The following is an 11,831-nucleotide window of genomic DNA, read 5'->3' as shown; positions in this document are numbered from 1 at the left end:
GATGATGGCCAGGGTAGTTATAATAGACAAGATAAGCTCCTGTCCTGTCATAATTATTTAGTCATTTAGCAGACGCTCTTATCCAGAGCCACTTACAGTAGTGAGTTCATACATTTTCACACATTATATAACAAGGTCAAGCAAAGTGGGAAAATACAGTTTCACACTGACAGTTTCAAGTTACAACTTGTACGGAATGGAAAATGACAGGTTGTACAATATATACAGTATGTCATAGAGCCTGATTAATGGTCTTTAACACATTATGGGCCTCATGGCTACCAGAGTAGAGGTCAATCCAGTGGTATTTCTATCATTGTGTGGCCAAATTTGTTTACATCCCTGTTGGTGAGCATTTCTCCTTTGCCAAGATAATCCATCCACCTGACAGGTGTGGCATATCAAGAAGCTGATTAAACAGCATGGTCAATACACAGGTGCACCTTGTGCTGGGGACAATAAAAGGCCACTAAAATTAGCAGTTGTGTCACACAATACAACGCCACAGATGTCTCAAGTTGATGGAGCATGCAATTGGCATGTTTACTGCAGAAATGTCCACCAGAGCTGTTGCCAGATAATTGAATGTTCATTTCTCTACCATAAGCAGTCTCCAACATCGTGTTCGAGAATTTGGCAGTACGTCCAACCGGCCTCACTACTGCAGACCATGTGTATGGCATTGTGTGGGCAAGCGGTTTGCTGATGTCAACGTTGTGAACAGAGTGCCCCATGGTGGGGTTATGGTATGGGCAGGCATAAGCTACGGACAACGAACACAATTGCATTTTATCGATGGCAAGTTGATTGCACATAAATACCATGACGAGATCTTGAGGCACATTTTTTTTTAAATCTGTGACCAACAGATGCATATCTGTATTACCAGTCATGTGAAATCCATAGATTTGGGCCTAATTTATTTATTTAAATTGACTGATTTCCCCATATGAACTGTAACTCAGTAAAATCAATGAAATTGTTGTATGTTGTGTTTATATTTTTGTTTAGTATAGAAAAGTACATTTCCTTAAGAAAATGGTGTGCATGCTAGCCTGAACATATGAAAGTTATGGTCCTCTGTAGCTCAGCTGGTAGAGCACGGCGCTTGTAACGCTAAGGTAGTGGGTTCGATCCCCGGGACCACCCATACACAAAAAAAAAAATGTATGCACACATGACTGTAAGTCGCTTTGGCTAAATGGCATATTATTATTATAAAGTTGGGTCAGTGTCTCTAGCTTGAATGGTTCAAGACTCACTGTTGGCGCGTTATTTTATTTTATGCAAATGTATATAGTTATAGTTGATAAGTTTAAGAATTTGAAGTCAGGATAGCGTGAATGTTTTAAAGTTGGTCTTACAGCTTAACTGGCCAAGGAGTAGGACCATTTTAAATAGCTACCAGTTACTGTTTTTCTAATTCAAACCATGTTAATTTATGCACATTTGAAATGCTTACAGTAAATATAAACGTTACCAAAATTCTGAATGCAAACAATCTAAGTTGGGTCAGTCTGAACCTTTGGTTTGGAGTTGATCGCTTAAAGATGAACCTGAATGTTAGTTTGGCATTGATAGCTTAAATGGTGTAGGAGGTGATGCATTTCAAAATGTCCCCAATGTAAGTCTATGGCACTTTTGCCATTCAAATTCATTGGTAGCTCATTTAAAGTATAAATGCAATCAAATTCTCAAGCAACCTAATTTGGGGTAGTCTGAACATAAACATTGGTTTGGAGTTGATCGCTTAAACGATGAAGTCGTTAGAATTTCAGTATCACAAAGTTTGATATAAGCAGTTTGAGGATGTAACTTTTTCCTCCCACATGCCCTTCACCAGTTAGCTGCCATCTGACAATGGCCCATCGCAACTACACCTAAACTATATTGAACAAAAATAAACGCAACATACAATTTCAAAGATTTTACTGAGTAACAGTTCATAAGGAAATCAGTCAATTTAAATAAATTCATTAGAACCTAATCTATGAATTTTACATGAATAGGAATACAGATATGTATCTGTTGGTCACAGATACCTTAAAAAGGTAGGGGCGTGGAACAGAAAACCAGTCAGTATCTGGTGTGACCGCCATTTGCCTCATGCAGCGCGACACATCTCCTTCACATTGAGTTGATCAGGCTGTTGATTGTGGCCTGTGGAATGTTGTCCCACTCCTCTTCAACGGCTGTGAGAACTTTCTGAATATTGGCGGGAACTGGAACACGCTGTCGTACACGTCGATCCAGAGCATTCCAAACATGCTCAACGGGTGACATGTCTGGTGGGTATGCAGGCCATGGAAGAACTGGGACATTTTCAGCTTCCAGGAATTGTGTACATTTTACATTACATTTTAGTCATTTAGCAGACGCTCTTATCCAGAGCGACTTAAAGTTAGTGAATACATTTTTTTTTTATACTGGCCCCCCGTGGGAATCGAACCCACAACCCTGGCGTTGCAAACGCCATGCTCTATCAACTGAGCTACATCCCTGCCGGCCATTCCCTCCCCTACCCTGGACGACGCTGGGCCAATTGTGCGCCGCCCATGAGTCTCCCGGTCGCGGCCGGCTGCGACAGAGCCTGGATTCGAACCAGGATCTCTAGTGGCACAGTTAGCACTGCCTTAGACCACTGCGCCACTCAGGAGTAAGATCCTTGCGATATGGAGACGTGCATTATCATGCTGAAACATGTGATGGCGGTTGGATAAACGGCACGATGATGGGCCTCTTCACTGTGTATCTGCACATTCAAAGCGCCATCGATAAAATGCAATTGTGTTCGTTGTCCGTAGCTTATGCCTGCCCATACCATAACCCCACCGCCACTCTGTTCACAACCTTGACATCAGCAAACCACTCGCCCACATGACGCTTTTACACGTGGTCTGCGGTTGTGAGGCAGGTTGGACGTACTGCCAAATTCTCTAAAACAACGTTGTGAGGCAGTTTATAGTAGATAAATGAACGGTGGACATTCCTGCAGTCAGCATGCCAATTACACGCTCCTTCAAAACATGAGACATCTGTGGCATTGTGTTGTGACAAAACTGCACATTTTAGAGTGGCCTTTGTGTCCCCAGCACAAGGTGCACCTGTGTAATGATCATGCTGTTTAATCAGCTTCTTGATATGCCACACCTGTCAGGTGGATGGATTATCTTGGCAAAGGAGAAATGCTCACTAACAGGGATGTAAGCTTTTTGTGAGTCTGGAACATTTACATTTTAGTCATTTAGCAGATGCTCTTATCCAGAGCGACTTAACAGTTAGTGAGTGCATAAATTTTTTTCTTCTCATACTGGCCCCCCGTGGGAATCAAACCCACAACCCTGGCGTTGCAAACACCATGCTCTACCAACCGAGCTACAGGACATTTGTGATCTTTAATTTCAGCTCATGAAACCGAAACTGTAGGTATTGGTTGCATTTATCAAAACTAATTTCACATAATCATAGATGTAGTCTAAACTACAGGAGTTAACATTTTTAATTAACCTCAAAATGCTCTTGGCGCTTCTTGTGTAGATCCAGATAAAAGGGAAACCTAGTTATGTATGATTAATCTCGCCTCAGCAGTCGTTCAAATACCCACGTGGGTTTGAATGTTCCTGAAAAACCGAGTAGACGGTTGAGGCGCGACTTGTAGCACGTCAAGAGTCTCAAATAGAACCAAGTTCTATTTTAGCAACTGGATACACAGACACCTGTTGACGCGCGCATGCAGTGTGGATAAAATGTTTGAACAACAAATTTGGCAACGCTGGCACATGCAACATGTCCGGTCTTGGGACTAAGGTTGATTAGTTACAGCTAAAAGAAAGACCTTGAAGCTTGTGAGACTTTTGTGTTTTTATTGACATGGTATCAAAACAGCTGATGGATCTATTTGCCCTTCTTGGCCTTGATCTTCCTCAGGTAGAACTCCAGCTCCTTGCCCTCCAACACGTAACCATCCACCCTGCCACACTGGCCCGGCTTGGAGGCAATGCAGGCTGCAGGAAGGGAGAGAGAGAGGGGAGAGGGATACAGAGTGGGAGGAGAGAAAGCGTGTGAGAGGTGAGAAAGAGGAAGGAAGGGAGGGAAATACAGGAGGAAGAACAATTATTACTAAGTCAGACAAGAGCACCAACTAGCAGTTAACAGAAATCTCATCAGAAAATTGGTTAAGGGGGTATCGTCGCTGAGGATTCAGTAGCAGAACTGGATAAGATTTCCTCATGAATAACTGGACCACAACCTTGTAACGCCGTGTTCCTCACAGCTGGCCCTGAAGACCCACAGGGTTTGTTCCAGCCCAGCACCACCCAATTCAACTTATGAAGTTCGGTCAATTAGGTGTTAGCGCCGGGGAGGAACGAGAGCCTGCACACATCCTGTGAGGACCCAACACCAATCCCAAAAGCTACAGGGAGTGCAGACTTTTGTTCCAGCCTTGCACCAACACCCTAAAAATCTGCCAGTTCTGACCCACACTGAAAACCATGATTAGATCCCTCACGTGTTGGTGCATGTCTGGAAACAAGTCTGTGAGTCCCAGGATATGGATGGAAGAACACCGTTGTAACCTGGAGTGTGTATCAAGCCTTTCAGAAGAGATCCAAGTCGTCCCTGATCCTAAATCAGAACTCCTACTCTGGGACTAAACACAGCAGAGCTTGTAGACTCACCGAGGAGTTTCCCCTGCATGAACTGTTCCTCAAGGAGAGAGCTGATCTTGCAGTTCTTCTTGCGCTCGTCAAACTTCTTCTGGATCTTCTTCGACCTCTTCTTGTTAATCACCTCCTCCTCCTCGGGAGTCTAACACAGGGAATAAAGACATTAGGCGATTAATGATGGGCACCAATGGCATAAATGGTACAATTTCAAATACATTTTTTTGTATTGCACTGTTGAGTCTGCAAGAAAGCATTTCACTGCACTGTTTATACCTGCTGTGTGAATGAACTGATCAACTAACGATCGTTAACCCCTGGCCTGCTGATAACACGTAATTTAGCTACAAAATCAAAAAAAATCCCATTCTCCAGTACATTTAGTGTCACTCAGTTGTCTGGTAATAAAACCCAAGGTCGTTCTCAGAGTCACTAATATCAATCACAGTCATTCAGTAGCAGAACTGGACAAAGGTATCTTCATAGAAAGACCAGAGATTCTAAAAATCAACATATTGACAACAATGTTTCACACAGAAAGTGAAGGGAACAGAGTAGCAGCTTCGGGACTTAGCCTTCGGTTGTTGACTGTAAGTCACAAGTAGCGTGATAAAGAGCGTCTGCTAAATGACTAAAATGTAGTGCTCTACATTAGGGAGCAATTTGGGACACAGATTGTGGTCCTCTGTAGCTCAGCTGGTAAAGCACAGCGCTTGTAACGCCAAGGTAGTAGGTTCGATTCCCGGGACCACCCACACAAAAATGTATGCACGCATGACTAAGTCGCTTTGGATAAAAGCGTCTGCTAAATGGCATATTATAATTATTTAGATTGTTGAGTGGTTGTAGTAGATACCAGCAGAAGCTCCGGCCAAAAGTAGTGCACATTTAAGTCAGTTAATATCAGGAAAATCAGTCAATTGAAATAAATTCATCAGGCCCTAATCTATGGATTTCACATGACTGGGAATAGAGATATGCATCCGTTGGTCACAGATACCCAAAAAATGATGGCGGCGGATGAAAAGCATGACAATGGGCCTCAGGATCTCGTCACGGTATCTCTGCGATTTCAAACGGCCATCGATAAAATGTAATTATGTTATTTGTCTGTAGTTTATGTCTGCCCATACCATAACCCCACCGTCACCATGGGGCACTCTGTTCACAACGTTAATAGGCAAACCGCTCGGCCACACAACGCCATACACGCTGTCTGCCCGGTACAGTTGAAACCGGGATTCATCCGTGAAGAGCACACTTCTCTAGCTTGCCAGTGGCCATCGAAGGTGAGCATGTGTCCACTGAAGTTGGTTACGATGCCGAACTGCAGTCAGGTCAAGACCCTGTGAGGACGACGAGCACACAGATGAGCTTCCCTGAGACGGTTTCTGACAGTTTGTGCAGAAATTATTCAGTTGTGCTCAGATGGTCCTGCAGGTGAAGAAGCCGGATGTGGAGGTCCTGGGCTGGCGTGTTGACACGTGGTCTGTGGTTGTGAGGCCGGTTGGACATACTGCCAAAATCCCTAAAACAACGTTGGAGGTGGCTTATGGTAGAGAAATTAACATTCAATTCTCTGTCAACAGCTCAGGTGGACATTCCTGCCGTCACCATGCCAATTGCGCGCTCCCTCAACTTGAGACATCTGTGTTATTGTGTTGTGACAAAACTGCACATTTCAAAGTGGCCTTTATTGTCCCCAGCACAAGGTGCACCTGTGTAATGATCATGCTGTTTAATCAGCTTCTTGATATGCCACGCCTGTCAGGTGGATGGATTATCTTGGCAAAAAATAATGCTCACCAACAGGGATGGAACCAAATGTGCACACGAGATAAATAAGGTTTTAGTGAGTCTGGAAAATGGTCGGGATTTTTTTTTTTTTTACTGTTAGATCATTGAACATGGGACCAACACTTTACATGTTGCATTTATATATATTTTTCAGTATAGTATGTACCAAAAGTAGTGCACACCATTTGAGACTTTTAGTATACTTTAGTCATTTTAGCAGATGCTCTTATCCAGAGCGACTTACAGTTAAGTGAGTGCATACATTTTCAGACTGGCCCACCGTGGGAAACGAACCCACAACCCTGGCGTTGCAAGTGCCATGATCTACCACCTGGCCCCCCGTGGGAAACGAACCCACAACCCTGGCGTTGCAAGCGCCATGCTCTACCAACTAGCCCCCCGTGGGAAACGAACCCACAACCCTGGCGTTGCAAGTGCCATGCTCTACCAACTGGCCCCCGTGGGAAACGAACCCACAACCCTGGCGTTGCAAGCGCCATGCTCTACCAACTGGCCCCCCGTGGGAAACGAACCCACAACCCTGGCGTTGCAAGCGCCATGCTCTACCAACTGGCCCCCCGTGGGAAACGAACCCACAACCCTGGCGTTGCAAGCGCCATGCTCTACCAACTGGCCCCCCGTGGGAAACGAACCCACAACCCTGGCGTTGCAAGTGCCATGCTCTATCAACTGGCCCCCCGTGGGAAACGAACCCACAACCCTGGCGTTGCAAGCACCATGCTCTACCACCTGGCCCCCCGTGGGAAACGAACCCACAACCCTGGCGTTGCAAGCGACATGATCTACCACCTGGCCCCCCGTGGGAAACGAACCCTCAACCCTGGCGTTGCAAGCGCCATGCTCTACCAACTGGCCCCCCGTGGGAAACGAACCCACAACCCTGGCGTTGCAAGCACCATGCTCTACCACCTGGCCCCCCGTGGGAAACGAACCCACAACCCTGGCGTTGCAAGCACCATGCTCTACCAACTGGCCCCCCGTGGGAAACGAACCCACAACCCTGGCGTTGCAAGCACCATGCTCTACCAACTGGCCCCCCGTGGGAAACGAACCCACAACCCTGGCGTTGCAAGCGCCATGCTCTACCAACTGGCCCCCCGTGGGAAACGAACCCACAACCCTGGCGTTGCAAGCACCATGCTCTACCAACTGGCCCCCCGTGGGAAACGAACCCACAACCCTGGCGTTGCAAGCGCCATGCTCTACCAACTGGCCCCCCGTGGGAAACGAACCCACAACCCTGGCGTTGCAAGCGCCATGCTCTACCAACTGAGCTACACGGGACAGAACATACGTACCAGCTTGGCTCCTTTCTTGCGCCCCAGAGGAGTGGCGAAGTGGGCCTCGTACCACTGCCTGTAGGGCAGGCTGTCCACGAGGACGATGCAGTTCTTCACCAAGGTCTTGGTTCTCACCAGCTCATTGTTGGAGGCGTTGTACACCACATCAATGATCCTGGTCTTACGCGTGCAGCCTGTAGAATGAACACAAGACGTGTCAAATACCTACTTTCCCCACCTGTGCGTGTAGTGGTGAAATTACTTTAGTTATGAAACATGGTTTCAAGTACAGCCTGTAAAATTAAATAAAAACACAGGAACATTAGTGTTTAAGTAGCTTTCAAATGGCCAAATGTACATCTGTATACTGCAAAAACTACACTGAACAAAAATATAAACGCAACATGTAAAGTGTTGGTCCCATGTTTAATGATCTAACAGTAAAAATCCCAAATGTTCAATACGCACAAAGCTTATTTCTCTCATTGTATGCACACATTTGTTTACATCCCTGTTAGTGAGCATTTCCTCCTTTGCCAAAATAATCCATCCACCTGACATATAGATAAGATAATAAGATACCACTTTGAAACGCCACAGACGTCTCAAGCTGAAGGAGCACGCAGTTGGCATGTTTACTGCAGGAATGTCCACCAAAGATGTTCCAAGAGAATTTAATGTTCATTTCTCTACCATAAGCCGCCTCCAACGTCGCTTTACATAATATGGCAGTACGTCCAACCGGCCACACAACCAGTGTGGGTGAAGAGGAGTAATTATGTCTAATAAAGGCCTTGAGGGGATCTGCAGAGAAGAATGGGAGAAACTCCCCCAAATACAGGTGTGCCAAGCTTGTAGCGTCATACGCAAGAAGACTCAAGGCTGTAATCGCTGCCAATGGTACTTCAACAAAGTACTGATTAAAGGGTCTGAATAGTTAAGTAAATATGATGTTATTTTAAAAAGATTTGCTAAAATTTCTAAACCTGTTTTGATCTTTTTCATTAGGGGGCATAGTGCATAGATTGAGGACAAGTTTCTGTATTAACCCATTTTAGAACAAGGCGGTGATTGGGTCTGAATACTTCCCGAATGCACTGTACGCCTTGCCTGAAACAAAATATAAAAGGCTATTAGTTAACATCTACTCCAATTTGCTCACGAAACATTAATTCAAGGAAGATTGAAATGCATCGGCTATTCTCATGAAACTGATCAAAATCGCATGTTTGGCATGCAGATGCAGTTTCACTGGTCAAATGTGATTATAATTCATGACTGACAGTGCTGGACTATGGGTATGTCAAACTAACTGTTTGAGGGTATAACAAAACAAAACCTCAAAATGTAGGTTCTCATTCCAACCCTGTTCCTGGAGAGCTACCATCCTGTAGGTTCTCATTCCAACCCTAATCTAGCACACCTGATTCTAATAATTATATGTGTATAAGATTAGTGGGATTAGTTACAACTAGGGTTGGAGTGAAACCCTGCAGGACAGTAGTGCTCCAGGAACAGGGTTGAGAGCCTGTCGGTACAGACCTTGATTGAAGAAATGACATAAATATTTTATTTGCGCTCCCTCATCTAAAAGAAACAGCAGTAAACCACTGCAAGTCAGATCTGGGTCGGTCTGCTGCATGTGTTCATCCACCTGGAAGCCAAAATGCAACCATCCAATTACAGGGTAATAACGGCCCATGGAGACTTCGTTCCTCTATTTTCCATTGAGTATTCACCAACACTGTAACTCATTAAAATTGGACCAGATTATTTTACCACACCAGCATTGCAATCCAATGCATGCATGATTTACGCAATAAACCGATATATTGCTGCGCTGTAATCTCCCCCCCCACAGAAGGCTATATTGGTCTGCTAATACAAGACTAGTAAAGGCCCAGCGCACTTCTTGTGGGAAAAATATTTATCCCAAAAAATATGTATTTGTATTTTCTCTCCAGGTTTTTTTAAGGCGGTGCTGCACCCAGAATTCCCTCTGCTATGGCCCAATGTTGTAAGGATCTGTACACAATTCCTGGAAGCTGAAAACGTCCCAGTTCTTTCATGGCCTGTATACTCAGACATCACCCATTTCCCATGTTCGGGATGTGTACAACTGCACGTTCCAGTTCCCGCCAACAACCAGCAACTTTGAGTGGGAAAACATTCCACAGGCCACACTCAGCCTGATCAACTCTATGCGAAGGAGAAGTGTCGCGCTGCATGAGGCAAACGGTCACACCAGATACTGACTGGTTCTGATCCTGGCCCTACCTTTTAAGGTATCTGTATTCCCAGTCGTAGCATCCATAGATTACAGCCTAATTAATTTCGATTGACCCTTTTCCTTTATTGAACTAACTCTGGAAAATATTTACCTGTTGCGTTCATATTCTTTCAGTATAGTTAACTACATTTCAAAAGTTGCATTATTGCCAAATGCACACCTGTACGTATTAAATCAAGTGAAATTAATTGAGTTCTCAAACATTTAGTTTCATGGGCGAATCTAGCTAGTCTTTCTCAGAGTCACGAATAGCATCACAAACATTCAGTAGCAGAACTGGACATGGATATCTTCATGGAAAGACTCACTACTCCCTTACAGATTTAACTTGTGTACAGCTGATATCCATAACAGAACGACTGTGTGGAGACTTACACTCAGAGCCCCAGGAGAAGTTTCCCACGTCGACCCTCAGAGCACGGTACTTCTTGTTGCCACCACGGGTCCTCACCGTGTGAATACGGCGAGGTCCGATCTAGGACAAGAGCAGTAGAAACCAAACCAAAGGTGAATTCATTGCATTAAATGGGATACCAAAGTGGCCACATGTGTCCCATTGTTTGGCATAAGTGTGTCAGTGTAACTATGACAGTCCGGGTCATTGGTAGGTCCTAAAACTTTGAACCAAAACGGTCAAAACAGACCTACCTATGGTCAATTTCTAATCATCCACACCACAAACAATCAACCCTCGCATTTTACTAGCTTCTGTCCACAATACCACTACACGTGGTCTGCGTGTCTTCTTTACCTTGGTGTTCGCAGGGGGACGACCCAACTCATACTTCCTCTTCTTGTGGTAGGGCTTGCGTTTGCCGCCGGTCTTGCGGCGTTTATGCCAGTTGTCCCTAGAGATACCTGGGGACACAGAAACAGAGGCAAGACACTAGTGAGAGAGGAGCAAACTCTACAAAAAAAACACTCACGCCAATTGGAAGCCATTGTGCTTGCGAGTGTCAGTTCTCCAAGGTGGTTATCCGCACAGTAATCTCGGAAACCTATTGGTCATCATATTCACTCAAGTACACAGCTTCTCCGAGCGGAGTGCACCACTACCTAGCGGGGTACACATTGTTAGCGCGTCCGCCGCCTGAGCTAGCGTGGTTGTGAGTAACCATTGGCCAACATCGACATAGTATTAACGAGAAAGAGTAGCCCGTTCAGTCACTGAACAAGCATTTTCTTCGTAAACATTCACTGATTTAGTCAATATAGCAAAATAGATTAATTAGTTAACGTACTAAATTGAGAAAACGGACAACACTTTTCCAAAGGCCTATCGCTAGCTTACAACATCGCTAACTAACGAGGAATACCTTCCAGCAAAATTTCTACCAAAACAAAATGTAACAGAGCAATGTATATTAGGTCTGAGAAGATAGACTAAACTTGGAAAATATTAATACAAGCGACAGTGCAATTTGAGAAATATTTGCAAGTCAAGTAGACTAGCCCATGAGAGCCGCCATCTTGTAACATGTCAGACATCATTTTACAATAATTCAGCGGAAAAATAATCTACGGGGGATATTGGCGTAATTTAACAACATACCCGTAGATATTCAAATAAAATGTTACCTGCCAAACCATTATTGTTATATTCCTGATGTAAAACAACTGATGGACAAGGATTCTCGCAGCGACCCGAGGATGAAAACACTTACCCATTCTCAGGCGCCGGCTAGAAAGAGGACGCGCAAAGGCTCATGGGGAAGTTTGACGGTGTCAGATATCGCGAGATTGTACGAGAACTCTCGAAATACATGCGCGCAAACTGAA

General features: G+C 44.7%; 1 protein-coding gene across 1 annotated transcript; it reads right to left on the bottom strand.

The window, feature by feature from the left end:
* Positions 1–3,849: 3,849 nt before the first annotated feature.
* Positions 3,850–11,752, bottom strand: rps8a (ribosomal protein S8a). The gene is made up of 6 exons (XM_084188105.1): positions 11,717–11,752; positions 10,804–10,910; positions 10,428–10,527; positions 7,781–7,956; positions 4,680–4,809; positions 3,850–4,004 (listed from the first exon to the last, which is right to left on the bottom strand). Exons 1-6 carry the CDS (start codon positions 11,718–11,720, stop codon positions 3,895–3,897), a joined length of 627 nt encoding a protein of 208 aa, XP_084044231.1. The 5' UTR covers positions 11,721–11,752; the 3' UTR covers positions 3,850–3,894.
* Between the last annotated feature and the right edge of the window lie 79 nt (positions 11,753–11,831).

Source organism: Coregonus lavaretus (assembly GCF_964263955.1).
Source record: "Coregonus lavaretus genome assembly, chromosome: 23".
Lineage (NCBI taxonomy): Eukaryota > Metazoa > Chordata > Actinopteri > Salmoniformes > Salmonidae > Coregonus > Coregonus lavaretus.
This window is presented reverse-complemented; position numbering and strand designations above follow the sequence as displayed.